General features: G+C 42.7%; 1 protein-coding gene across 1 annotated transcript in view; it reads left to right on the top strand.

Annotated features, from left to right (window-relative positions):
• Window positions 1–23,809, top strand: part of meis1b (Meis homeobox 1 b) — a 103,140-nt gene that overhangs the window by 5,027 nt on the left and 74,304 nt on the right. Inside the window, exons 6-7 of the mRNA XM_089011410.1 lie at window positions 120–266; window positions 13,496–13,607. Coding sequence (XP_088867536.1) covers window positions 120–266; window positions 13,496–13,607 — 259 coding nt within the window. The remainder of the gene's footprint in view (window positions 1–119; window positions 267–13,495; window positions 13,608–23,809) is intronic.

Raw genomic sequence — 23,809 nt, 5'->3', positions numbered from 1 at the left:
AATTCAAAAAAAAGTCCCCTGAATAGTACATATGCTCTATTTTTGGACTTAGATTCAATTTTGCCCCAAATGTCCCGCCTAAATATGCATCTGATTGCTGTTGGTTATCCCTCACGCAGGTGCACGAGCTGTGCGACAACTTCTGCCACCGTTACATCAGCTGCTTGAAGGGCAAGATGCCCATCGACCTCGTCATAGATGACCGCGAGGGGGGCTCCAAGTCAGACAGCGAGGAGATCACCCGTTCCTCCGTGGCCCTCGACCAGGTACACACACACACAAACACACACACACAAACGATCCCCCCTCGCCACCCCCATTTCCTCTAATCATCCCCTCCATCGGAATGAGACATTTTCTGCATAAATGCTCTCATTGGCTCATTAAGACTTGACCCGCTTTGCTGTCCATTTGAATTTGCCAGTCCTTTTCTCCACCCTCCACCTACCCCTCATGCTGGCCTAGCTCAAACCCAGCAGAGCGCGTCCGGCGGATGGGGCGCAATGCCGAGGCGCTCTCCCAGATCTTGCTTCTGCTTTGGTCCCACCCCCCCCAATCCCCTCCTTGGTCGTCCTGCTCCTCCTCCAGTCCGTGCACGCTTCATTAGGTGTCTTGTCAGTGTTTCTCCTCAAACATGAGTGCACATTGCTTATCGAGAGACCACCCCCACCACCCCCACTCTCCCACCACATCACAGCCGCTTTTATGTGGATTGTGGTGCAATAAGAGGCAAATAGAAGGTGCAATAAGCAGAGGTGGGGAGAGTACTTACACTTAGACTAAGTAGAGGATAGCTAATGAGAACTGGGAAAAAATACACTTTCTTTTTTGACATGACCAAACATAAAATATGACAAATAACCCCCCCCCCCCCCCCCCCGCCAGAAAAAAGCATACAGACGCTCCCCTACTTATGAACATTGGAGTTACGAACAACGGCACATACAAACATTTTATTTGTAACATATATAGTACTGTCTCCAATTGTACATGTACATATCTTTATGGAGCATATATTTTACTAAATATTTATTTTTCAGTAAAAAGGGAAAAGCCGAAAGGGAAAGAAGAAGTAAAAAACAATACAGGTTACTTATACAAGCCTTAAACATACTTATATAAGTCTTAAACATCCATCCCCCGTACCGCTTATTCCTCATCAGGGTCGCGGGGGGTGCTGGAGCCTATCCCAGCTGTCTTCGGGCACGAGGCGGGGGACACCCTGAATTGGTTGCCAAAACTGCAAACTCCACACAGGGAGGCCGGACCGGGACGCGAACCGGTGACCTCTGCAAAGTGAAGCCGGTGTGCTAACCACTGGACTACCGGGCCGCCTTAAAGATCCATTCCATACAAAATATAGCACTGAAGCAACTTGCGAACAAATTCACCTTTCAAACGACCGTTCGGAACGTATCTTGTTCGTAAATTGAGAGCGTCTGTATTTTTTTTAGAAGGGGAGGGTGTCACTTTAATACAGAGAGTTGTATTTTATTGTCTAAAAATATATTAAAAGTGACTGTCAAGACATAATTACGATACTCACTAGTATTCACATGTTGGATGTCTGCCCTTAAAGGACAACCGACGTCACTTTTTTTGTTTCCTAACTGACATCAGAAAAATGTTGACATCTAAACATCTAAAATACCCAAAACACGCAGTATGATATTTTTAGTGAAATGCACAACACCAATAAAAATGACTTAAAGTGTCTAAAAAGTACTTCAATTTGAAACCGGAAGTGGCCAGTTTCAGAAGGTCCCGCCCCCATGTTCGCGGTGTCACGGCAAGACGTCTTGCCTTGCTCGAGAATTAAAACAATGGCTTCTGATTCTGAGAATATGCTTTCTTGTTACTCATCCAATTATGAATATGATTCAAATAGTTCTGAAGAAGAAAGCATACATGTTTGCAATCGATTAAAGAATTTATTCTGTGTCATTTTGAGGCATCAAGGGTGGGAAATGTCGCACCCAAAAAAGGCAGAAAATGGCGACAAAGCCGTGAAAGGAATTAATCAGCCTGTTTCCACAGGCTGATTAATTCCTTACATGGAGCTTTGTCGCCCTCTTCTGCCTCTTTTTGGTCCTACATGACATTTTCAGACCAAAGTCCAGCAAATGCATAGACGTGATGGAAGGACTGCTACAATGTGTCCTTTTTTCGGTCAGGGGCGTTCCTTCAGTGACGTAGGGTGAGGACTCGTCACCAACTCAAAAACAAGACTTCCGGAATATTCAGCGCGAGTCTTAAAACGTAAAATATAGCTATATGCGGTGGGATCTTTGTAAAATACGCTCAGTAGAAGTCATTTGAAGCCATTTTACAAATTATGGACACAACTTGTCCGGAGACGTCGGTTGTCCTTTAAGGGGCATGGACTCATGAGCGAGACCAGGAACTGTGGTATTAGTGTTTGTGTGAGTGTCTGGGCGCGATCTGTGGCCTACGGCAGCTCCGTATGAGTGTATTTGTTTGTTCGACTGGTTGTTTCATTCAATTATTTGCAGTTGCGGCTCCCCTTGCCCACATGTTACGACATTACACAACCTTAATGGCGCCATTTCATTTTTTTTTCCACTTGACTGAAACGGCATTTCCGAAACTTGCTCATGGAAGAGAAAGAGCAGTTCTCTATTTTCTTTCGAGGGAGTTAAAGTAAAAACTTGGGCAAATAAATATTCAAGATCAATGCCTGAAATATTGACTTAAATGCAGTAATCAAGTTTTGTATTTGTTGTTTCCCACCACTGAGAATCTATTCAATGTGTACGTGTGTATGTGTGCGTATGTGTGTGTGTGGGTGTGTGAGAATGCTCATGATCCATATGCTGCCTATCAAAATCTAGTGGGACTCCGTTCATATTCAGCTTTTGTGCACAACGCAAAAGTGCTTTCAAGTCAATGAAATTAAAGGCGCATGCGACATAAAAAAATGTCACCAAGCTAAATAATTGAAATGTGTGCAGTGTCCGTATGGGTGAGTGGCTGGGAGAGCCTCGATGGCAGGGCTGGGAGCAAAAGGGGGGAGGGAGGAATAGTGGTTGGGGTGTTCTTTATGTGTAGGTGTGTGTGTGTGTGTGTGTGTTTGTGTTTATGGAAATGAAAATCAGGCAACAAAATCTGATTTTTAATCCAGAAAAATAATTAAATAGCCCACGTACGTCTCTTTTAGGGGGCTTCATGTATCCCCACAACATTTTTTTTTCTGTCCAAAGTGGTTCTTTCTTCTATAGATGGCGCAGATCAGTCCTGCAGTTGGAATGATCCATTTCAAAAGTGGCTTTTCGAGGCATGAAGTTATCAAAACAGCCACTGGGTCAAATTGACCCAGGAACATAATTGCTCGAGCAACTATGAAAAAAATGACAGGAGAGTAAAAAGTATATTAAGACGATGAAGTGACCAAACCTCCTCTTTGTTGTTTCTTTAGTATGACAAAAATGTTCACGGGTCAGCCTGACCCGCGGCGGTGTTTAACTGTCTAAAAATGTGACATATCCGGTCCCTTTTTACTGCATTGTGTCATTGTCATTTCCATGTATTCAATGATGTATGCAATTCATAAAAAAGATGAACACAAATTATTTACATGTGTCAATTTTACCGTTAAAACAACTAGAAGGTATAGAACCACTGGTTCTGTGTTTCGAGGGGACTCTTTGATGCAGATAATTGTTATTTTGTTCATCTGTCAAATTGACCCACGCCATGTTTAACACAAAATGTCTACCCATCTTCAGCTGATTGTGTAGTTAATTCACCCTTAAGATAAAAAACAAATCCAATACTATACAATTAACTTTGGTCAATTTGACCCATAAAATAATAAGACGAATAAAGACCCATTGGGTGGATCCAAAATGCACAGACATTAATAATATATCTGAAGAAAACTTTCTGACATGATACACATGCATGCTTGCAAAGTTCTGTACATTTTTTTTTTCATTTTGTGCTCGACGTTATTTTTGCGTGACATCTTATCCGCACTGGCGACATCCTTAACGAATTAGCCTTATGTGAATGTATTTGTGTGTGCGCGCGCACCCGCATTATCTTGCTCAGCTCCCCACTCCCACATATGTATTTTTAATATATACCCCCAGGCATAAAGTTGAAGAGCAAGAGCGGCCGGCAAATTTGCACAAAAGCAGCAATGTTAACAAGAAGGCACATTTATTCATAAAGCAATTTATTCCGGTGCGAGGCGAGTGTAGCACAGAAAAGAAAATGTCAGCGAGAGAAAGAAAAAAAAGACTGAATTTATTCAACTTTTTTTTTTTTTGTAAAGCTTGACAGTGTTCAAGAATTATGCATCCGCCGTGCATGTGTCACACCGCTAATATTCGGAATATTTAAGACGTGTTGTTCTTAGCTTGCCTGAGCAGGCCGTTGTGCAGAGGTGAAAAAGTCAGAGGAGGCTGATGAATGCTACCAAGCCAGTTTGCTATGTATGTGTGCCGACAAGTGCGTGTATGTGTTTGTGTGCATGCTTGTGTTTGTGTGCGTGTGTTAAGACTGGCCTGACAAACACTGGTTGGAATGAGTTAACTGTTTCCCCGTCGCCGTTCCTTTTGCTCCTCGGAGGGGATCCCCTCTCACCAATCCTGGCCAATTTCAAGCAGAAGGAGGGGGGGGGCGTAGGCGGATAGAAAAAGTCTCTGATTGTAATGCACTGGCGCACATATGAGTTTAGGTTGAAATGTCCTGTTTACAAAGTGGACACGAGAATAAGGTTGACATACTGCTGAGAGTTGACACAACTTGTGCTGATTCTTCATCTCCCAGTGGTACACTCGAAAAACACACGTTTTTCACATTTTTCCACATTTAAGGTGCACCTGTGTATAAGGCGCAGGGTCATCTTTTGAAGAAAAACAAGGCTTTTGGGTGCCCCTTATACACTGAAAAATACGGTATATAAAGTTCCATTCCTTAGTTGAAATGCAGGAGAACCAATAATTGCGTGAGAGTAATGTGAACTATTTTGTCAGCTGGAGTTTTAAGAAGTTGGGGACGTGATATGTGGCGTGTAGAAGCGGTTTGGAAGACATTTTCGAATTATGATTTAGTTGCAGCTCATGTTAAAATTGAATGTTTATGTTCAAAATGGATGCACTGCCGTCTAAATTGTTTATCATTTCTTTCCTGAAACCTAAAATGTGTGCCCCTTTAAATTTCTTACACCGTTACATTCACAATTATCATCAACCAAAACCTTAACTGTAGATACATACAGTATACTCGATAATCAAATAGCGTCTCAACTTGTACTTCGGCGAACATGCGCCGCGACCAATTATCGACAGTCAATAGTTATTCTTCAAGGTGTTTCCATCACTCTTGAATGATCATTTGAATCCATTCAGCAGCTTGGAAAAGTCACCGGAAGTGCCCGAACCCTGACCTAAGAGCTTTCGACTTGGCATTTGGATGTAGAAAGTCGACGGCGGTGTTCATAATTGCGCATGCAGTGCTGGGGGAAGGGGCTTGGGGTGTGGTGAGGGCGGTGGATTCAGCTAACGAAGTGGGAGAGGGAGGCTAATCACGCTAAGGACTCTCTGGGTGTCTGGAGAGTCTCCCCACTTCAAGCGAGACTGGAAATAATTGGAACTTCCCTTTCAAAATATTCCCGCCCCACTTCATTGAAGAGCCATAGAGGTATTTTGATTACACTTGTTTTGGTTGAATCCAACTTGACTTCATCCCTACTTTCTGGATGTGGTTGAAGTCCCAGGTTAGCCGTTAGCTTAGTCTAAGACCTGCCAATGGTTGTTGTGCTTGTTTATGGTGGTGGTTTCCATTTTAAGACCAAAAAGTGACTAAATACGGTCTCTTGTGATTGAAAGGGTCATGCAACTTTATGATGGTGCGTCCCAAGAACGGTTGCTTTAGCACTATCTGGCTATCTTTCGGCAACAATGCCTCTTTGCAGATCAGCGGTGTTGGTTTAGGTAACGCTCCTGGTCAAAGGGTGACCCCCTCGATCCCTCCTTCCATCCCCACACACCCCTTGAGCTGAAAGGGGAGAGGAAGGGAGGTGTGTCATCCACCATTTTCCTAATCGGGTCAGCCCCACTATTGCTAATCTATTAGCGTTCCCCTGCCGGAGTCGCATGCGGGCTTCTTTTTGTGCGCCTCAAACGGCTCCTCTCAAAGCAAACTTCTGAGTCGCAGCAGGAGGTGGTATGCTGTGGTCCTGGTGCAGGGAAAGGGGGGTGGGCAGCGTGGGATGTCTGAAATGGCGACTTTTGTGGCGGCGTGATTTGACCCCCTCCCTCATCCTAAACCTCCCTCCGCCTTTCGGGGTGGCAGATTCAACAAGTGTCACAAAAGAGAGGCAGCCACGTGACTTGTGTGCGCCTTAGCCCGCTGGAATAGCAAGTAGGTTCATTCAAAGAAGGGGGTCCGCGAAGTCACCCCCCGCCATCCAAAAAAAATGCAAAAGACCATTTTGTAACCCCAAAGTTATGATGGCTGACATGCGGCCATGTTTGAAGAGCAAACAATAATGTGGCTTGTGTGTACTTAGCTAATGGAAAGAAGACCCCCCCTCTCCCTCGCACCCATACCCCAACCCCTTCCCACACTACCCGAACTAACCCCCTGCTGGCCTCCCACAATGGCCGCTGTGGCCATCGTGCCGAGCTAGGCTAAGCTAATGAGGAAATGGGCAAGCACAACAACATGTCATTCACAAATGTGGTCTTTCCACGAAGTGCGGGGGGTGGGGCTGGGGAGGACAAAATTGGAGATGTATAGTATTGAGCGGGGGGTGGTTCCCAAAGTGTAAACAAGCAGAGAGTGGCACTCAGCGATGGACTGAGCACGGTTCATTTTCTTTTTTGTAATGTGTACTCCAAAGGGAAGCGCCAAATGTGTGCTGTATCGAATATAATTTGTATTTTTCCGTCATCATTCACTCGCCATCGCATTATTTAGAATTGGGCGACAAATGTCTCCTTAAAACACAATTACGCCCTTAAGAAAAATGATTGTTGATGGCGACACAGTGATATGTGGATGGAACGAGTTCTTAGGTTCTGGATTTGAACCTGAGCTTTGATATGTATTCATGTACATCTTTAATTTTTTTATAGAGTGTCGAGATAATTTCAGTGCTTAACAAGAGCAGTCCAAGTATGGTTTTGTGGAACATGAGAAGTTAGGCGATAAATTTATGGTTCATCTGTCTTTTTTTTTCGACACAGCCTCTTCTGTTAGTCAACTGTTGATGTATAACCAATTGTATATTGTTCCAGATAAAATCATTCCTCAATCGCAGTATTGGGTGAGAATCGTAACTCCCATCATTTAAAAAAAATGTTTAGCTACATTGCATTGGGAGAAGACAACTGCAGCAGCAAAGCATTCTAGGGGATGTAGTTCAGTATGTGTCATCTTCAATTCACATTGTGATGCTGCTGAAGAGTGTGTGTGTGTGTATGTATATGTGTGTGTGTGGCTGGCTGGGATTATGTCTATTTACGCCAATGCGTCTTAAGTATGCACATATGATTATTCCTGCACCCTGGCCGCCTGTAAATAAGCGGAACGTCTCCAAAAAGATTTCAGCACCTCCACCTTAGCCGTCATATTAATATTATTATTACTGCAAATCAATCGGCGAGGCGACGTTTCTCCTTGCTCGTTTTCTTGCATATGGGGACCCCCTCCCCTTTCCCCACATCCCGCCCACACATGGATTGAGAGCACCCCGAATTGGAATGCCGAATCACAATTTCCAGCAAGAGAAATCTTTTCATGGCGAATTAGGGAAGAAAAACGATAAAAAAGTGTGTGTGATTGTGGGGGTGCGGGGTCTTAATTTAGGATGGGGGGTTGCTTGCGTGCGCTTCCCTGGGCGTCAGATTTAAAGAAGTTTAGCGAAAAGCGAGGCAGAACAGAAGCAGAGAAATTGAATTTACTTGACAATTAAGCGTTGGAATACAAGCTTGTGCACATGCAGCAAGGGGGTCACGGGGGGTGGCAGAGGGAAGGATTTAGGGAATATGCCGAGGGAGGAGGAATGGCGGCTCATTAGGAGAACACAGAATAAATCAAGTGTGACTTTGCGTGCCAGTCTGCCGGTCACGTTTTTTTCTGCTCAGTCAACGTCAGGGCTGGTCAAACTTTTTTTGGGGCAACTTTTGCTTGCGATCATCACCGGAAAAGTAAATCAATGTGCAAGATTGGACGATAATCGAAGGAGCAAAGCACATTCAAACATTGGTGACAAAGACATTAGCCTTCCTCTTTGTGTACTATCTTGAGGTGTTGATGCCCACCCAACCGTAGTACTTGTATATTTATTTTATTAACCTTTATTTTGACTTTAATCTCATTTGTGGTGATCTGAAAAAAAAACACTGGGCTATTTTTCCCCACCCTCTCTGAGAATCTTTATTGTGGTAATTATTATTTTTTCATTATTTTTATTGGGATTCATCTTTTAATTGCCATTTACTTTATCTATTTTCTTAACCTTAATACTCAATCCTTTTATTCATGTCATGCGTGCCTAATTTTGATTTAGCATTTTATGACTATTAGTTTAAATAAATAATAAAAATAAAAACAATAATTTAAATAAATTAGTTAATTTTACTGATTTTATTCATCTTTGTCTTATTTGACATTCCTATGATTGGCTTCCATTGGTGATATTGATTGTATTTCATTTAATCAAATACTTAATTGTAAATTGTTGTTTTTTTCATGGCCACCTAAATGTATTATATTTACAGAAAATATTTGATCCATTTTTTTTTGTGGGTGAAATTTTATTTTTATCGCTGATATTTAGATTTCATGCAGCCCGTGACTACAGGCTGTTTGTTTTTAAGGGCGCAAAATATTTTTAAAAGTTGTATATATTCATTGTATTGTATGTATATACAATTGTATATTTTCTCAAGAAATGTGAGAATGGCATTGGAATGTATTAACATTCATCCATCCATTTGTTCGTACCGCTTATTCCTCATTGGGGTCGCGGGGGGTGCTGCAGCCTATCTCAGCTCTCTTCGGGCATGGGGCGGGGGACACCCTGAATTGGTTGTCACTATCACACTCACACAGAGGGTCAATCTGCCTGCCATGCATGTTTTTGGAGTGTGGGAGGAAACCAGAGGGCCCAGAGAAAACCCACGCGGGCCCGGGGGGAACATGCAAACTCCACAGAGGGAGGCTGGACCGGGAGGCGAACCGGCGACCTCTGCACTGTGAAGCCGGTGTGCTAACCACTCGATACCGTGCCGCCATGTATTAACATACTTATGGAATGTTAAAAATATATTTGTTGGGGTCCGTATTTAAAAATAACTTATTTTCCGAGAGGAAGTGTCCTATGTGGCCCCCTCCAGCATGAAATTGCCCATCCCTGTGTGTGCACAGGGCGTGTGTTTGTGTTTTTGTGTATGTGTGCACTTTGCAGTAAAGGTATGTGTGCTTTTGTTACATATCAGGAGGACCGTGTGTACAGTATATGTGTGTACAAAACGTCCTTCTATTTAATACAAGAGAAAAAAAAAACGTCTGTAGTGTATTTGCCAATGGGCGTGTGGGTGTTCGTGTGTGTGCACGCGCGTGATCTCTAAATTAATTGCGCGTCAGATCAGCGGTTCCATCTAAGGGCGGCCTGTGTGATTATAAATAAACTCCTCCCACTTCCACCCCTCGTCCCCACGGAGATGCCATATCCCCCCTTCCAACTCCAAACCCCCACCCCTTCTTTCCCGTGGGGCCTAAGCGGCCACCTCCCAGCAGGCACTGCACTCTTTTGTTCAATTACAGCTAATGCACAACTTTGCCTCCCCACACTCCGTCCTGCGTGTTCTAATTATATTTTCAAATTAAAACACAAAGAAGTTGCACACAGCGGGTCTCGCAATCACAATTTTCACGTGTGAGGTTCGGGATCAAATCGTTGGTGTCTTATCAATACCATTTTTTGCCCACTTCATTAAAGAGTCTCATGAAGTAGTCTTTTGTAAGAAAATCTGTCCACTCCGGTGCCAGGGTTTTCGTCATTGTCACTCGAATTCCAGGACCCACAGATTATTGAGTTTTCAGACTAAATAAACATTCAATACAGCATTAGAAATCTTAGACTCTCTTCTTTCATCAGAAAAAAATAGCTAATTCCTAAATTATATGGGTCTGGAGTTATATGAACAAAGGAAATGCTGGCCCCATGTGGAAAAGAAAATCATTGCCAGAGGCCATGGCCAGCGTATGGCCTCAACCAAGCATGAAAAAACAACACCCAAACAAACTCGGGAATTGCACTCTATGCCATATTTTTAATTCGCGAATAAATTGATGAATGGCAGTGAATGAATTCATGGCTCTTTGAATCCAAATTTCTCAACGTTTTTTTTTTTTTTTTTTTTTTTTGTGGTTGTTGTTTGCGCTGTACTTATTTCGTGAAACACGTTTCCTGTGCTGAGCACGTCGTCTGAATAACTTGACATTTTTAAACGCTTCCTTGGTGGTATTTTAGGATGCATTTTTAGGGGACTTTCATCCTCATGGATTCATGTTTCGGTCATCAACTGCGATGTTTTGCGTGTTATCATTCTGCAGCCCGACGATTTTGAGCCAAGGCACCAATGTTTTGAATTTGCAGCACGCTGATCTTGAATATCATCCTCGTTGTTCCCCCTTTTTAACACTCTCCAATTGTCTCCAGTTGCGTGGCATAAAAGGATCTAGATTGAAACCAGTTGATTTTTTTTATTCTACTCCTCCAACATTCCCCTCGTCCTGTGCCGGGTCTTCCATCGCTCATTTGGAAAAAAAGGAAAAAAAAATCAGCCTGGTTTTGACTCACAGGTGTGCGTGTTTGTGTGTGTGTGTGTGTGTGTGTGTGTCTGTGCTGTAATAGCTCCTGTTTGAAGTCCCCTCGTCCCTTTCAGAAGCGAAATAAGAGGTAACATCTGGTTTGCTTGCAGTATGAGGCAGCCACATTGGAGGAGGCATGTGTGTGTGTGTGTGTGTGTGTGTGTGTGTGTGTGTGTGTGTGTGTGTGTGTGTGTGTGTGTGTGTGTGTGTGTGTGTGTGCGCGCGCGTGCGTGCGTGTGTTTATGTATGTATTTTGCACTGGTGTACATCTGCAGCGTATACACACAAAGTGTGTGTTTGTGTCTGAAAATAACCCGGTCAATGAGAGGTTCCTCCTAATTTAGTCACACTTTGGCAGCGTATGCATCAAACTTTCGCTTTAGTTTTGTCCCAAATAGTTCTGGTTGTGTTGGGGGAGGACTTCCTCGCTTCTGGTCTTACTCCAAGAGGTATTTTTATGCCGCGGAAACCTTTTGGGCTGTTTTGATACGTTTGGTCTTAAGAAAATATAAGAATTCACATGCAAGCTTGCGGAGACTGGAAACAATCTGACATGGGTTATAGAATGTGATGTATGTACTGTGGGTCATGCCGAGTCCACGGCACACTTTTCTAAATTTGCACTTTTGTTCCTTTCCCACTCAGGTTTGATTTCGCATTCGTGACGGAAGCGTCGAACAGAGAACACAGCAAAGGTTTCTTAATGATCATACGTGGAAAAAAAATAAAATGGACTCTTGCATTATAAATAGCACCGCCACCTTATTTTGACTCAATACATTTTCATACTGTATAACAATTGTGAATTTTAATCTTGCACTATGTACAGTTCTTTTTAAAACATTTTTGCACGGTTAAACAGTTCAGTCTTCTGACATTTCTATATGCGTAGAATACTCTACTTTGTTTTTATCTTTTCACTCCCCTTTCAATTTTGCTGCTGTAGATTGAAAATTTACCTATTGTGGGACTATTAAAAGCTTTCTGATTCTGATCCTGAGACGTTGTGTAAATGCTGGGTAAAGCCTACTAGAACCGCATGAACTTTGTTTGGGTTCAACAAGTGGCCCTGCAGCTGTTACCAGTCGAGGGGGTGTGCACATTTTTGCAAACATGTCTGTTTTTAATCTTTCTTTCTTGCTCTGAGTATTATTATTATTTTTAAATTATTTATAGTGTTTTTTTTTTTGCGGTCGTTTGCTAGTGATATCCGCTAACGTGTAAGCTGGCATTTTCACACTTTTTATGCGTCTACACAGCCACGTTTCCCTGACGCGGCTCTTAGGCAGCGCTGTATGCATTAGAATTGATTTCTTTGCGGATGACATCACTTTCGCTGGTTCTTCACTGTTGTGCTTGTTGTCATCTGCTAGCAGTTTGTCCCAAATGGAGACAGACGTGGATCGCATGCTTCACAAAGCTGGGAACTCAGGCAACATGTTGGCTTGCTGCTTTCTTTCGTTCTTTTTTTTTCTTTCTTTCCCTTCCTCGTCTTTCCCTCAGCCCTCATTCCATATGATGGTGTCATGCACACTCGCTTGTGCCTGCATGCCCTTATATGAGTGTGAGACTCGCGCTCTATGCAGGAAAAAAAAGACATGACAGCACTTGAAGTAGAGCGGAAACCTCCGCCAAGGCTGAGTGACAATGAAACACGGCTCTTTGTGTTGTCTTATTTCAACGAGCTCATTTACTGCTGCCAAATCGGACTGCCGCATATTATATTTTCCGATGTCTAGTGCTGTTAAAAATACAAATAAATAAATAAATAAAGTAAATCAAACACATGGGAACAAGTCAATTAAATCTACAGGCATTTTCCAAAAAAAAAAACATCTTGGTTAAAATGATCAATTCATGTTGACTTTGTCACTGCCAGACGATGTGCAAATGTGAGTACACTCCAGTGCCAGGGTTTTTGTCTTTTTCACTCAAATTGCAGGACCCACAGAATATTGAGTTTTTAGGATAAACATAAACATTCAATGCAGTGTCAGAAACCTTAGACTCGTCTTTCATCAGAAAAAAACATTTACTTCAAACTTAGTTGGTTGTAGAGTTATCTGCATTGAAAGTGGGGGCGGCTGTACAAAAGATAAACGCTGACCCCATGTGGGAGGGAAAAACATTGCCAGAGGTGTGACTGAAGCTTGAAATGCACCCCCTCCCCGTAAGAAAAAAACAAAATCTGATCAAATTCGGGATTGGCGCACCACGTCATGCTTTTCAATTCCTGAAGCAATTCAAGAATGGCAGTCAATGACTAAATAAAAACAAAAAGATCCACTAAAATACGCAACAGAATAAGAACATGAATTTTAGCCTGTCTTTTGATGTCTGCTCTTCCCCTCCAGCCCTGTAGGTGGCAGTCATGTTCATTTTTGAACTCATTGTTTTGTTGATTTTTCATAAAGGTAGAGAGAGAAAAACGTTCCAAAAAAAAAAAGAAATACTTTTCTGCTAAAATCCATCCTACCCTGCATTTTTTTCCACTTGTATTGAGTCGAGTGCTGACTTTATCTTATTTCCTCAAATGAATATAAACATGTCCTTTGTACCCACCTCGTTCAACACGTTTACAACACAATCAAATGCATTCTCTCTGTAAATACTACTAAAGTCATCCCCTTTTGTTTCTCTGCAGACATCCTGGAACAGAGACCATGACGACACGGCGTCCACGCGCTCTGGAGGCACGCCGGGTCCGTCCAGCGGCGGGCACACGTCCCACAGCGGCGACAACAGCAGCGAGCAAGGTAAGGGAGCGCCGCTTTGTTGCGTGTGTCGATCAGCGCGTTACATCAGCTGCGTCAGTTTTGCAAGATTTGTTGCTCAGAATGCCCCCCCCCCCGACACCTCCTTAAAGTAACAGTAACCGATTGATTAACCAAAAAAGTGTACTGGACCTTTTTGGTGTTGTTGCAATTCTGTCATTCGTATGTACTCGTGTTGTTTTGCTGCAGCTGACCCATTCCTTGCTGCCCTCAGTGTCTTCTAAAATCGATGTTTTCTGCAATGCATGTAAAAAAAATGCTGACGATTTCAAAACGCATCCAAATAGTAATGTATCATACTCCATAGTCTCCAGGTTGCTGCAGCCCTCAATCTCGATAATACAATTGCAGAGCCATTGTAATATTGAAAAATCAACTTTCATGCCAATATGTCTTAGTGCTTGATGCTGAAAGAATGTGCCCCATAGTCTCTCATTTGCTGCCTCGGTCCAGTTTCGTATCGTCCCCAATCTCCCCTCAGTGAGAATAAGTAAACTCTCATATGCTTTGGTGCTGGACACTACACAATTATGCTCCTTCGAATCCACTTTGCTGTCATGGGCCGGTTTATTGTTGCCCTCTGTTGCCTACGGCTGAAAAAAAGGTGGAGCCTTTTATTTTAAACAGTTGAGGATGATGAGCGAGATGTGACAAAGAAAATGAATACAAACATGCCTTAACTACGGATGCTATAGGATTGCGCCCCATAGTCTCTGTATTGCTGCGTTAGCTTGGGTTCTCCTGGCCCAGTCGGTTGTACAATTGTGGTGTGAGAAGATTCATCACTTTAATACCGTAAAATAAGTAGATGTTAATGTCATTATAAGTCGCAGCCTGGTTTCTTGCCATCCACAGTCTCAATTTAGCTCTAAGAGTGCCAGCCACATCTTTGTAACATTTAATGATTAAATGACAATGATAAACACACACGCTGACATGCCTTAGTGTTCAATTCAGAGTAAGATTAGTCTCCACTATGCTGTAACTGCCCTTATTCACATCTTGAATATACATTTTCACTCATGATGTGACATTTAAAGATATAAACACACACACAGAACAAACACACCTCAACGCTTGCAGAGCTTCTTGTTTCAGCCTAGCTGCCCAATGCTGCAGACTTCCATTCTGCGCTCTCTACTTTGCTGCCCCTGTGTGTCTCCTCAGTCTCTTAATTGCTGCGTCATTGTAGCATTTGAGAATACACAATTCCAAACGACACACTTGTGAAACTTGCCTTTGCTTTGGACACTGTTGCATCATACTCGGTGGTCCACACTTTACTGCAGTGCTCCGTGTTCAGTTCCGTTGCATGAATGACTCCCTGACGGCATCAAAATCGAGCAGAGTGATCGCAAACAGTTATGGGGGTTGCTGGAGTGTACCTAATGAAACGGACCACGTTTAGCACTACAGTTGATGGGAGAAGAAAAAAAAGTCAAATTCATATATTATTAAAAATGAGTGTGCAGCGTTCATCAGTGGCAGGGAAAACACCACCGACACGATAGCTTCTGCTCCAATGAGTGGACATTTTTATGTATGTGTGCATGTGTTATCGTATCGTGTCATCGTTACCATTCCTGGTTGCAGACATGTTAGTAGAGAGAGCTCGTTCCACCTGTTTGTGGCGTTTTGGTTGACTTTGCTCCAAAGGTGTAAGAATGCGGACTGACTCTGTTTCACACTCATTTATTTGCTTTAAAGGGTGAATGTGAAGAGTTGGTCATTTGTTTTCTGCAGTTTAAGAAAACGTGGAAGGGGGAAAATGAAGTTGAATCTGTTTAATATCAATTATCCGATTGATGATTTGATGGAATAGTTGAGTAATCTGATGGATTTGGTATCATTATCTTTTGCAGTACAGCTGATTTGTCAAATCTCATGATGAATTTTATCTCTGTGTTCATTTTCTTTCGAGTTACCGCAATACGATCAATGTCGCCATCAGGAAATGATTGACGTCATCAGTAGCTGCAGAATGAACACTAAATTACGATATGTAATGTTGTGTGAGAAATGTTGAAATGTTGCTAATCTGAGACGAAATGTTGATACAGTTGTCTTTGATATTATTTGCTGCTGTGTTACTATATTGATACACACCAGATATCAATCAATATGGCTGCAGTGCGATTGTCAAGCTTCATTTGAAACACTGTTCTTCTTAACCCTTTTGTCACGCTATCGCCGTACCACGATACCGTCTATCATGAGTTTAAAACAGTATCTTTTTTTTGTATTTATTGTTTCTAAATAAACCATTTCACGCACAGCGGTTACCACAGTTGACAGTTTATCATGTTATCAGGTTACATGTTATTATTATTGGTGAATGAAATGGTTAATATATTACAATATCACTGTATCGCAATACTGTCCATCGTAAAAATATCACCATAAATTCACACAGAGAGTTCGCGTGTGATTTTCAACCATCCGTCGCTAAAACAATACCTGAGAAGTTTACAGTGAATTTGTAATGTTTTCCTAGTGACAGCTGGAGTGTGTTTGACTTTACATATACTTTGTGTGTCTCGTACCGTCATAGAACTATGTGTTTACAGCGTTCCAACCCTTCTTGCTACATACAGTAATTATGACATGCGGGAAGTTCATAAGCTTGTGGTCGGCCACTGTCCAAATATTTTCGGCCCTCCGGCATGTCTTCATTTGGATCCCCTTCCAATTATGGAATGAGTATATTCCCATACACCCTTCCACTTTCCAGCTTGTAATCATCTACGTGCCTCTATTTGGTGTGTTTTCATGCTAAATTCTGCACACTGTTGAGGTTCTGCGGCGTGAGGCGTTCAGGCTCGGTTGTGATTTGTGAGTGTCTTGAAAAGCCTTACAACATGCAATATAATCAGTGTAATAAAAAAGAATAATAATTTGAAACGATTAAAGTTGTAAATGTACTTCAAGAGTCATTTAAAAATATGTAAAATAGGTGGTTTATATATATATATATATATATATATATATATATAGAGAGAGAGAGAGAGAGAGAGAGAGAGAGAGAGAGAGAGAGAGAGAGAGAGAGAGAGAGAGAGAGAGAGAGAGAGAGAGAGAGAGAGAGAGAGAGAGAGAGAGAGAGAGAGAGAGACAGATAAATCGTATCAGCAACATTTTGATACATGCAAAGCAGCAAGGTATGTTGACAATAAGCAAGTGGACATGCAGTCCATCCAGGAGGTATCTACTTAGCATGCATTAACATGATTATTCTTTAATTGGGTTAGCGGCTGTTTACATATGTCTCACATTGTGTATTGTCTTTCCAGGATTCATGTTACATATGTTATTGGTACACCAAGTGGTGTCTATTACACATACATGTGCACACACACGCTCATGCAAGGACAAGAGTGAGTACCGGAGGCCATGTTGGACGTGTTTCAGTGTTGATGTGGGTTAAGATTGCTCTCCACCGCGTCATATTTGCCTCTGTCAGTCACTCTGTAATCCCGTTAAGATGGTTATTTATCTGTTTGTGGTGTCCCCTCACCCCAAACGCTTTCATCCCCCACCTCCCCTCCAGTGTCTCGCTTTCATTTTGCCACCGATTGTTCGGCCTCCCACTCGCTCTCCGAAACGCCGCCTTTTGTTTATCTTCACCTCACAACGTGCTCCCTCCTCCTCTTCACATTTGCTTCATGTTGCCTTTTTCCTCTTGCTGCTGTTGTTGTTGTTTTGGTTCCTGATTTCTTCTCCTCCTTCCACTCTTCCGCCTCTGATTGAGTTCTCCCTGACCTTTTCCTGGTCCCACCTTTATCGTCAAACCCCCCTGCCCCCTTCCACCTTCCTCTGGAGGGAAGATGTCGGCCAGCCAAGCTCTCCTGGTGTTTTTTTTTTCCCCTCTCCTTGTGAACGCCTCACTGGACACTGCTGGAAACATCCTCCCTAGTGCAAGGATACACAGCTCGGAATGACAGAAATACAGTAAACTCGCATGCAAAAATACCTTAGCACGGTGTGCTCCACATTCTCCACTTTTCTGCAATACGTTGTTTTATTACTGCCCTTAACCTCCTCGAGATTTTAATATGGCAACATTAGAGGATATATGGACAGAGATAACAAAACCGGGTTAGTTTACAAGTCTGAGTTTTACTCCATAGTCTCCACGGTCAGGTTGCCTCCACTTAACTATCATCTCCCAGTTTTTTTCCCCTCAATCTCCTCTTGTTTATACAATTGTCAGGCCATTATAATACTTGAGGACACCTGACAAGAAATGAAAAACTAAACAGAATTATTGACTTGACTGACTGCTGGATGCTTTGTGGTTACGCTCCATTCTCTCGATTTTGCTGCAGTAGCCAGATTATTTTTTGCTGCCTCCAGTCTTTTTTTTCCAAGTTTTTACATTTTGGTCATGTTTGCAGATACATGGCTAGAAATGACAGAAATAAACGCACATAACAGCGGGATGTTGCATAATTATGCTGCACAGTCTCCGTTTTACTGCAATAGCCCATTTCTTTCTTGCCCACATTCTCCTCTTTGCTATGAAATTGTTACATTGTTGTAACATTTGAGAATGCTTGCCTAGAAATGGCAGAACTAAAACATCCAGGGTCAGGTTGCCGTGACAGCAGCTTCAGTGGGAAAGCTCAGGACTTCCCTCTCCACAGCCACTTCTTTGAACTCTTTCGAAGAGTCCCCAAGGTGTTCCCAGACCAGCCGGGAGACACAGTCTCCCCAGCGTGTGCAAGGTGTGTCCCAAGGCCTCCACTCACTGTTACAATGCCCGGAGCACCTCACCGGGGAGGAATCTTGGAGGCATCCTATTCAGATGCCCGAGCCACCTCATTTGGCTCCTCTCAAAGGGGAAAGGCAGTGGTTTGAGTCCCTCCCAGATGAGTTAGCTCCTCAATAAACACGCATGTTTTTGGGTACTTTTTAGGGGCATGGGGTCTCCATCAGCTGCTATCATGCATCTTTGGTGAGAAATTGTCAGCCTTGCACACTCCAGTGTAACGGCGTGCCTTGCAGGGAGCTGTGTGCCTTGGCTCTGGGCCGGTGCTCTCCTCTTTTACAAATGCTGCGGGTAATTGGTGATACATATCTTAATACGGCCAGACATCACCTCGCTCCCTGGATGCTTCTGACAGACAGCGAAGGATGGAGGAGGGAAGAAGGAAAGCTGGATGGCGCTCCAAAAAAAGAGACCAAACACTCGGCGGTGTGTTCTTCTGTTTCCCCCCTCGCACGGCAAGCAAGAATGAGCACTCTATTCCCGCCTTTGGGCCACTTACGTGATGTGATTTGAGCGTTCTTAACATGTCATCTGAGTGTAAAGCGAATTGCCTGCGTGAATATTGGTCTTGCCCCCATAAAATAAATAATACAAATTTCCATAGAAAAAGCAAAAGGCACAAACAAGGGTAATTGTTTGATCCTCATGGGGGGAGATTGAAATTCAAAGACAATCATTTTCCAAATTTGTTAACTCATTCACTGCCAGACGTGCAAATATGCGTCCACTCCAGTTCCAGGGTTTTTGTCATTGTCACTTGTATTCCAGGACCCACTGAATGTTGAGTTTTTTGACTACAGAAACATTCAATGCAGTGTTAGAAACCTTAGACTCGCTTCTTTTATCAGAAAAAAGGTCATTCCTAAATTGTATGAATCTGGAGTTACATGAGCTGTGGCTGTCCAAAACACAATGCAAGACATACAAATTAGTTTATATAGCGCTTCAACAACAGACGCTAGAACAAAGTGCTAACATGGAAAAGAGGGAAATAGTATGTCTGCAATTGGCTGGCAACCAGTTGAGGGTGTCCCCCAGGGTGTGCCCGAAGACAACTAGGATCGGCTCCTGTGAATCTAGCAACCCTTGTAAGGATGCATTGGTATCAAGGAAGTGTGTTGAAGTGACTGAGACTGAAATAGTTGTAGATTGGGGAGGAGTTACGTTTAGCTGGGTTGTTAGCGGAAGTCCACCAGTTGTTCATTTTGCTTTACATATTGACCACCAGTGAGCACTATTGTACCCATACACACAATATACACAAACATACATCATGTTGCAGTAATCATTTTTATTTTGTCAAAATATATATTCCTGGTAGTATTGTTATTATCTGTCCACTTAATTAATGTTGTCACACCGTTTGTGTTCAAATGTGGTACCAAGTTGTCGCTGTTTTTTGTTAGCCCTTGTATCGAGTTTTGATTTGAGTATTAACATGGTGCTCGCAGACTTTCCCCAAGTTATGCGGTGCGGTTAAATACACAACGTGTAATTCTCCCTCCGCTCTCTCATCTGTGAGCTGTTAGCTTTGACTGGTGCCAATGGCTTTTTTACAAAGGGCGAACCCATGGCAGTGTCTTGCTGGCAAACAGCTGGGCTAATAGAGAGGGTCTAATTAACGCCACCATCAGAGTGAAAATGGTGGGGGTGATCTGAGGAGAAGCTCCCTTTTTAATGACATGTGCCAAACAAATGTGTTTTTTGGGGTGGAGGACTTATGGTCGTATACGCCGATACAATCCACCATGCGGCTAGAAAGAAATAAGGGGGAAAAAATGGCAGCAGCGGGCTTGTGGTCAGGACATAAACACCCAAGCTGGGAATGTGGTGCAGGAGCCACCAAGAGGAAAAAAAGCATTTCTCCTAATTGCTCACAGCGAGGCGGTGGCAGCGCCGTGTGTAAAAAGTCTCGTTAAATCTGGGATTTTATATTAAGTCACATTAGCAGGCTTGCACTTACTCATGTCGTTCTTTGCTATTTCAAAGTGGGGGAAAATGTGCTGCATTGGAGGCATAATGAAAAAAAGAAGAATAAAGAGGTTTACTGTTTTACTTTGGGCAGCCCCGTAGTCGAGTGGTTAGCATACCGGCTTCACAGTGCAGAGGTCGCCGGTTTGCGTCCCGGTCCGGCCTCCCTATGTAGAGCTTGCATGTTCTCCCGTGGCCCGCGTGGGTTTTCTCCAGGTCCTGCGGTTTCCTCCCACACTCCAAAAATGGCAGGCAGATTGGCCACTCCAAATAGTCCCTAGGTGTGAGTGTGAGAGTGACTGCTGTATGTCTTTGTGTGCCCTGTGATTGCTGCGACAACAGTAGACTTGACGAGCCTTCACATCCATTTAGTTATTGTTTTACTGTAAACCAAATTGTTGACGAAATTCTGATGATTTTCTATAATCATTTTTTTTTCAAAAATTGATACATACAATCCCACCAAATAATCCAAAAAAGGCATGAAAATATTGGACAAAAAGGACACATCTGGACAAAATATACAATGTAAATCCATGGATGTAAATATGAGTATGCAATGTCGACTTTGCAAATTGTGATTTTTTTTGAGGGGGTAGGTGGGCGACTCGAGACCAAGTGACTGGTTTATATGGATTGGATTGGAAGAAATTGACCCAAAAAAGAAAATTGCTGAATTTGTTCCCATTTTTCTTTTCTTCTGTTTAACAAATAGCTTTAGGTGACTGCGTTAAGAAATACTGCAGATAAAAGTGGTTTAAAACAGTCAAATGAACTACATGTTACTCATACCTTTGTTGGGGTAACATGCCTTATAAAGACTAAGAAAATAAGTTATTTTATTCATTCATTGGGATTAATCGATTATTCCGTTATCGACATTTTGTTCTACCAAATATCGAAATGGGTCTCTGTGAAACCATATTGGAAACCACTTGCTTATTGTTCTCCCAGTCCCTGCATCAAAACTCGTCGGCTTTGGCCTGCCTGCCATTGATCAGGCCGGCCTATTTTGGATCCATACCCTCTGACCTCCGCCAAGGTCGATCGAGGCCGGATCGAGCTCGTCCAATGGCTTTGCTCGTCGTGGCCTCTTCAAAGTGGCCAATTAATGGGTGCCGTTGTCCAGCAGACTGGAAGAGAGAACCGAGTGTGTGTCTCGCATTCTCTCCCCGTGGGCCTCGCTCGCTCACTCGTTCGCTCACTTGCTTGCTTTCTCTCTTTTGGATTCAAAGCGTGTGGAATTAGCTCCACTTTAACAAGCCATCGGTGTCGAAAGAACACAGCGTTTGCCGCCGCTCAACTGTGGCTTTGCTTGACTTCCATGCTTCCAATGCAAACTCAGCTGCACTTATGAAAGTAATAGTAGATTTTCAGGCAAAAATAAACTACCTGTAGTATTATAAAGTTGAAATTTGCCCTGGCCCGTTCCTTCTTACCACCGTCGAGGAAGTTATATCGTCACAAAACAATCGATCCCATGGGAAACAATATACCTGTAATGTCAAGTCAAATGATCTATTTTTATAGATAAACAGAAACCTTCGTGGGTATTTTATTTATTTTTGAGTCACGTATGCTCATTCTTAACTGTCATTCAAAAAAGTCAATATTCAAACAATTCAAAGTAAGTACATATTAGTTTATGCAATGTCGACAGTTCTTCTGATTGAACTAGAGGATTGCATTACTGTATTTTCCGGTGTATAAGACGCCCGGAATATAAGGCGCACCCCCAATGAATGGTGTATTTTCAAACTTTTTCCATATATGAGGTGCATCGGACTATCAGGTGCACCTTCAATGAATGAAAAAAGTGTTCTAAATATAATATATAAATATCTAAAAGTTTTCCAAATACAAGGCAAGCCACATTATAAGGTGCTACAGTAGAGGCTGGGGTGATGCACAACTTCTACTGGGGGAAATGGAGTCAGTCAGTGGCTGTTGACAGTCATTGCGAGACCTGTTGTGACTCTTTATGACTTCATATATAAGACGCATCGGAGTATAAGGCGCAGGGCCATCTTTTGAAGAAAATCAGGGCTTTTGGGTGCGCTTATACACCGGAAAATACTGTTGATTAGCAAACAGGTGTGGAGAAAACATAAATTGTTGAACCAGATTCCAACTGAAATGCAAACAAATCTGTGGCTTTATTGCTTCAAATTTTCATATTTCGTGACACAATGATACCCACATAAGTGTACGATTATAGCAGCAGGGGTGTCAAACTCATTTTTGTCACGGACCACATTGTCTTTAGGGTTTCCCCTCGGAGGGCCGTTCTTAGCGTGAATTTTGTTAAAACCATATCAATGTTGGATCATCTCTGCATATAATAAACATAGCGAACAGCATATTGACGAATAACGTCCTTTGAAATCAGAAGTAAAGAATCATGGTTCTCTTAGATGTGACAAATTTGAAATTTTGGTTCAGACTTTGGCGAGGATCATGAATCTTGACCCATTTGATTTGCTCTTGCGGGCCACATAAAATGATGTGGTGGGCCAGATCTGGCCCACGGGCCTTGACTCTGACACCAGTGGTAGAACGTGAATTCTACTTATACAAAACCGGCGCTCATCTACATGGACAACCTCTTGAGCGTTCATGACCAAATGCACACATGCCATTAGTCACGTACTGCGTATGTGAACGTGGATCCAATTTGCGATTGTTTGGCCAGGGCGGAGGGCTTTGCAATGCTCACAGAAATATTTGTTTATATACTCACAGACACACATATACTGTATATATTTGTCTTTTTGTCGTCCATTTATGTAAATAGTGTCGTTAAACATAATCAGATAAAGATGAGAGAGCCATATACGTCTAGCCATGCTGTTTGAGGCATCAGGAACGTTTTTGAGGAAGCTGAACAAAATTACAACTTCTCTGTCCATGCTGGGAAATGCTTCCGACACGAAGGCACAAATGTGGGAATCAGAAGCAAGCGCAGGGTTTGCAGGGTGTACCTAATGAGTGGTCCAAGTGTGTGCACATGGATGTGAAGCAGCTCCGTGATGACTTTTCACATGACGGCGCGGTTGTAAAAGCTAAGATGAGGGGGAAAAAAGAGGAAACTGGAGTCAGGTTCTCACAGGGAAGGTTTGCCTGTTGAACGAGCACGACGGCGGCAATCGGAGGCACGTCCTGCTTTCCTCATAGGCCAAGACTGAGGGCAAATATGAGGGAGAATCAACAGTGTATGTTCATGCTGTTTGCATCAGAAGCGCTGGAATATGCCAATTTTCAATTTCTCCAGCATCTGCGTTGTGCATTTGTTCTGGCTGAGTCACCAAATGATTCGAAACAGCTGTCGGTAGGATGGAGTGCAGTCGCATGTGACGTGAAACGATAACCACCGTTATAATAATTAGAATGATGGCATTATTCCTCTGACCGAGCATATCACAACAAAGTAGTTTCCAATGCATTCATT

The sequence above is a fragment of the Hippocampus bargibanti genome, linkage group LG13, assembly GCF_051943395.1.
Source record: "Hippocampus bargibanti isolate YZ-2025 linkage group LG13, ASM5194339v1, whole genome shotgun sequence".
NCBI classification, from domain to species: Eukaryota; Metazoa; Chordata; class Actinopteri; order Syngnathiformes; family Syngnathidae; genus Hippocampus; species Hippocampus bargibanti.
The sequence above is the reverse complement of the archived record's forward strand: the minus strand, read 5'-3'. Positions and strand labels throughout refer to the sequence as shown.